Here is a 6,169-nt window from a genome sequence, read left to right as displayed (position 1 = left end):
AGTTAAGGACGTCCAGTAATGGAGCTAACCAGTTTAAACATATTCTTAGTCAAATAATTCTTTCCTTATTGCTGTTCAAAACATGCATTAATTATTTCAAAACCTCATAGGCATGCATGATTGATAATTTTTGTGCCAGTGTAGGCAAAATCACCACTTAACAGTTTATGAGAAGTAAACACAAGGCAAAGGAGAGGATTGAGAAACAAAATGTAAGATATCATGAAGATCTGAATAATCCAACAGTTGTATACATGTAATAATGAATTTCAATGATCGAGTAGAACTAGACTTTCTATGTAAGTATGGAGCTTACGTTGGCACATAAGGATTCCGGTACTTTTAAGCTGGTTGGATTCAAGATCAAACAAATCTAGCTCAGTGAATCTTGATTGTTCTTGTACCAAGAGTCCATTATCTGTAAATAAGCCAATTAGTATGAAAATATTTGCTCGAGGCAGTAAAATAGTACGCAGCCTTTGAAAAGACCCTTCTTGCAGAACCCATAAATCAACATCTGTTTCACCTTGAAGCAGGCATATGGTTTCCTTGTACACTTCAATCTTGACAGCACCCTTAACCGGCAATATGGGTTCTGGAACCACTAACTCACCAAATTTTTCCCTCCCTGTATCAAAGGACACAATCCTATAATGACCTCCAGAAATCAGCCAATATACTATTCCATTGCAAACCTCATAACCTGTGAGATACCACCATCCAGAATTTAACCAAGGAGTAATTTCAATCACCTTCCAGGAGTTGTTGCTAAGACTATACACCTCAACTTCCATGGAAACCTTGTTCCATTCATGCAACATCTTTACCACCTTGTAATCATTATGATTTGGGTGAAAACAGAATGACAGGGAGATTTCTGAATCTAAGTTGCTATGATCTGGGATGTAGGTCTTGGGAAGAGATAGAGATTTTCTAATAGATGGGTTCCATATGCATATAGAACTCGTTGAACTCAATCTTTTATCAGAGATACAAACTAAACCATTGCTTGAACCATATACTCTAAACCGTTCTTTGGTCCACGAGGGATGTTGTAACTCCAAGCACTGCTCAAATGTTTCATTAGAAAAAAGTGATATGAGTGAGCGGCGCCCGCCTCTATAATAGTGGTGAGAAATTAGATAGAGATGATCATGATTTTTGATGTTCCTGTTGAGATGTGTGGTAATAAAGCTTGAGCTGCCAATCAAATTACTCCATGACTTGCATACACACATAAACCGTACGAGGGATTTGGCAGGCAGTCTTGCTAAAATGTTAATCAAGATATCTTCACATATGAAATTTTTCGTATGCGAGTCCTTCATCCTGACAGAAACTAAAACCAAATAAAGTTAAAAAAATTATGAATCGTAAAACAGAACAATACTTGCTGTTAATTTTTGAAAATATCAGATAAATATTCAGACTTCTTACAAGTATAAAAACACCTGGTCAAGCCTAATTGTCGTAGGACAAGGAAACATAATTCAAACTAGAAATTGAGAACCAAAAAAATTAGGCTGATGTTTAAACTTCTCCTACATTTGGACGGTTTGGTAGTGTAGACAAGATAGGATTAGGATTTCAAACTGGATTAGACTATAGTAGATTGGATAGGAGATGCTAACTCCAAACCAACCTTGCGTTACTCATCAATCCAAGAAACAACTATCGAATTCCATTTTTTTTGTTATGATGTATTCTTTTTTTTCTTTTCGTCTTCCGAGCACTGCTATTGATAATACAAACCCAAAATGTGACATTACATAGATACAAATTCGACTTACAATTTCATACATCAATATATATTTCTCTGCTAAGGACCTCCGCATATATAAAAATATGCGGATTTCCTTAATAGACTCACTTTTCGACTGCATATCCACATCTTGACCATTCAGTCTTTAGGTCCTAATGTATAGATCATTCCTGCAAATTTTCAGCCAAACTGATGATCGTTAAAGTATCAACCTAGATTAAATCAATAAACGAACCGTATCTGTCCAACCTAAACCGTTCGTGTTCATAATTGTAAATTGCAGTTTTAAATGCCTTAATGATTATCAATTTAGCTGAAAATTCGCAGAGAGATCTACTCATATATACCTAAAAAGTGGACGGTTAAGATGTGAACACGTAGAAAGGAGGTAACAAACCGTCCCCAAGTTGCTTTGTGAAGGCAACAATGAAATCATCCACTGACGATGTTTACTGGAGGTGGGCGAGAGCAGTCTGAAAGTCGGCAACGTTGCTGGCGCCAAAGTAATCCAGAAAGGAGGTAGCAAACCGTTTCCAAGTTGCTGCCGGAAAACGCTGTTCAAAACAGCTCATCCACATACATGCGTCGGGTCCAAAGTTTGAGGACATGGTGGAAATATGCTCGTGCGACGGAATGCACTGAATGCAGAGGTGTCGCTCAACCATATTGAGCCAACCAAGAGCATCATCGCCGGTGAATCGAGGTAAGTAGTTTGGGTGGTCTGAAAAAATGGTCTTTTGTGTGGTGGTTGGGTAGGATGGAATACAAGGGCCGAGGTTGGGGAAATGTGGAAGGCGGAGGTGACGGTGTAAGATCATATTGAACTAGATATATAAAGCTGGTATGAATACGAGTTGCAGCAGCAAAAGAAAATGAAGCTAAGTTATTGGGATTTAAATAAAACATTGGTGATTTAATTAAGGTATAAAATCATTTATAAACACTTAATTAAAGCCATCTGATTTGAATACAAACATTCAAATTATGCATTGATTAAGATAAGACCTTGTCTGACTAGATAAGGAGTTATAAACAGTTTCCTTGATGGAAGGAACTGCTATAACTGCAAAGCAGTTACAAAACTGTTCTACAGATTTGTTGATTCCCCTGCAAGAACATAAACTAATCTCTATATATATTCCCATCAATACAAGGAGATATTATGTATGGATCTTGGAGAAGGAATGGACAACGCCAACCAAACTGGTCATTTACTTAAACTCTATATCTAATCCTAGTCTGACATAGAAATATATCTTCAGTTTATATATATGTTCTGCATTTAAGTTGCAGTAGGCTAGTTCTAATTTTACAATTATTATAGTTATAATTTCACAATTGGTATCAGAGCCATCTATGCTTAGACTAAGATTGATATATCTATGATTCTGAGATTACATGAATGCTTATACATGCTTATATGATTATATTGATCTGGTTATTTTTAAAATTTACAATATTAATATGATAAAGCCTGTATGCATAATTAAATTCTGTTAGAATAAATGTTGTGTAATTTCATTGAAGTTCATATGCTACCACAGTAGTCATGAATAGATTGACATGTTAAAGTTTATGAAATGTCATATAAGGAACCAATGTTGTTATACTGTATGCTATCAAAGTAGTCACAGTAAAAGAGCATTATAGTTTTCTGCAAGAAAACATTAATCAAGATAACATCATTTGAATTGTTATATGCTTCCAAAGAAGTCATTTCAATTAAATCAGTATGATGATATGTGTATATGTAAGAAAGAACTTTTTAGTTGTCTTTTGAGATTGTATATCACAAATGATATCACTCTTATTTTGACGAATGTTTATCTTGAATATATACACTGTATGAAATGCAAATTATCAATTTGCAATTGGGAAATTATATTGAGTCAATGGTATATAGATACCATACTGAATACATCAATACATATTGCAGCACTGCATTTTCCAATGAGCATCAGTAACATTGAACTGCTCAATGGATCAAACTACAAGAAATGGAAGGGAGACATTGAATTGAACCTGGGAATTCTGGACTTTGATCATGTGCTAAGGGAGGATCCACCACAGGAGCCAGCTGCTAATGCAAGCAAGGAGACTAAGGACAAGTACCTGCAGTGGCATAGGCATAATAGAATGGCCTTGATCTGCATGAAGAAAAGCATGACAGATGCAGTGAAGGGAGGAATTGCAGATTTTGAAAATGCAAGGATGTTTTTCAACTCCATTGCAGATAAGTACAAGGTGTCTGACAAAGCTGAGACTGGTAATTTGATGAATAAATTGATCAAGATGAGGTTCAATGGACAAGGAAGCATCAGGGAGTACATTATGCAAGGGATAGACACTGCTGGGAAGTTGAAGGGCCTAAATGTGACAGTTGAAGACACTTTCTTGGTGTATCTGCTGCTTAACTCACTGCCAGACCAATACAGCCATCTCAAGAGTCTCTACAACACTCAGAAGGAAAAATGGAGTCTTGATGAACTCATCTCCATATGTGTACAGGAGGAGACTGAAGTACTCAAGAGGGGTAAGGCTATAACCATAAACTACATGGGAAACCCAGTGAACTACTTGGGAAAACCCAAGTTTAAGAAAAATTCTGGAAAATACTTCAAGGGAAGTTCATCTAAGAACCCTGTGAAATCTGACTTCACCAAGGGTAAATCTCTCAATGCATCGCCAAGTCAAGTGAAATGCTTCTTTTGCAAGAAAGTTGGACATTTCAAGAAGGACTGTGATGGCTTCAAGAATTGGCTGAATAAGAAAGATAACTTTTTACTCAAATCTATTTTCTCTGTTGAGTCAAATGGTTTTGAAACTGACAATTCTTGGTGGTTTGATACTGGTTCACCTATTCACATTGTGAACTCATTGCAGGGATTATCCAGAATAACAATCCCAAGAAGGAATGAGACTAAAGTTTGTACTGCAAGTGGACAAAAAGTAGAAGTTCAAGCTGTAGGAATTGTCAAGTTATTGTTTAGGAATAAGTTTGTGTTAGAACTATCTAATGTGTATTGTATTCCAGAAATAAAGAGAAACCTAGTATCTGGTTCTCAATTTGTAAAAGATGGTAATTTTAGCTTTTCAAGTAATAATATTAGGATGTTGTTTTATAAAGCTGATTTCTGTTTTGGTAATGCAGATATCATTGATGGCTATTGGCATGTTAATTGTGTTAATGAAGTTTTCTGCAAAAATAGTTGTTCTACTGATGTGTTTTCAATTAATAAAGTTTCTGGTGTCAAAAGAAAGTTCAAGCACAATGCTTCATCTTTTTTGTGGCATAAGAGATTAGGTCACATTTCAAAATTTAGAATGCAGGAACTAGTTAAACAAAATGTCTTGCCTGCATTAGATTTCAATGATTTTGAAACTTGCATTGACTGTTTAAAAGGAAAAATGACAAATTCCAGAAATCTTGATTCTAAAAGAAGTGAGCATCTTTTAGACTTAATACATTCAGATGTGTGTGGACCATTTCCAGTTCAAACCATTTGTGGAAATTCATATTTTGTCACTTTCATTGATGACTTTTCAAGGTATTGTTTCATTTATCTCATTTCTGAAAAATCACAAGTGTTGGATTGTTTCAAAATTTTCAAGAATGAGGTCGAAAGACAAACTGAGAGATTGATTAAAATGGTGAGATCGGATAGAGGAGGTGAGTATTTTGGCAAATACTCAGAAAAGGGACAACATAAAGGACCCTTTGCTTTATATTTGGAAGAGTGTGGAATTATTGCTCAATACACCACACCTTACACTCCTCAACAGAATGGGGTTTCTGAAAGAAGGAACAGGACCCTAATAAACATGGTTAGGAGCATGTTTGTTAGATCAGGCCTGCCAAAATTTTTATGGGGAGAAGCCTTAAAGACAGCTAATTACATTAGTAACAGAACTCCTACAAAAGTTGTGAAAAATACTCCATTTGAGCAGTGGTTTGGATATAAACCAAGCCTAAACCATTTTCATGTGTGGGGATGTAAGGTTGAGGCAAGAGTCTATGATGTGGAAAAGAAAGATAAGTTGGATTCACAGTCAATATCAGCATTTTTTGTTGGATATGCAGAAAAATCAAAGGGGTATAAGTTTTATAATTCTGCAAGAAGTCAAAGAATTTTTGAGACAAATAGAGCAACATTCTTTGATGAGCTATTTGATCAGTGTGAGGCAGTAATAGATGCATCAAGCACAAGTCAAAATGAGAAGAATTTTGAAGAATGGTTTGGTTATCCAGAAATTGTAGTTGAAGATAATCCTTATACTCAAGAAAACATGATCATTGGAAATCAAATTCCAATAGAAACCTTGCAAAATGAACCAGCTGCAGTAGTTGAAGATCAAGCAAATAATGGTGTGGAATTTCAAGAGAATGAAGCAGTTGAAGTTGTTCCA

General features: G+C 35.6%; 1 protein-coding gene across 1 annotated transcript; it reads right to left on the bottom strand.

Moving 5' to 3' along the window:
• Window positions 1-269: 269 nt before the first annotated feature.
• LOC112189225 (F-box protein CPR1) lies at window positions 270-1,345 on the bottom strand. The gene has a single exon (XM_024328521.2). It carries the CDS (start codon window positions 1,326-1,328, stop codon window positions 270-272), a length of 1,059 nt encoding a protein of 352 aa, XP_024184289.1. The 5' UTR covers window positions 1,329-1,345.
• Between the last annotated feature and the right edge of the window lie 4,824 nt (window positions 1,346-6,169).

This window comes from Rosa chinensis, chromosome 1 (assembly GCF_002994745.2).
Source record: "Rosa chinensis cultivar Old Blush chromosome 1, RchiOBHm-V2, whole genome shotgun sequence".
NCBI lineage: Eukaryota > Viridiplantae > Streptophyta > Magnoliopsida > Rosales > Rosaceae > Rosa > Rosa chinensis.
The sequence above is the reverse complement of the archived record's forward strand: the minus strand, read 5'-3'. Positions and strand labels throughout refer to the sequence as shown.

What these genes read in the sequence shown, in the direction of transcription:
- LOC112189225 (XM_024328521.2), bottom strand. Translation starts at nt 1,328, where the DNA reads ATGAAGGACTCGCATACGAAAAATTTCATATGTGAAGATATCTTGATT.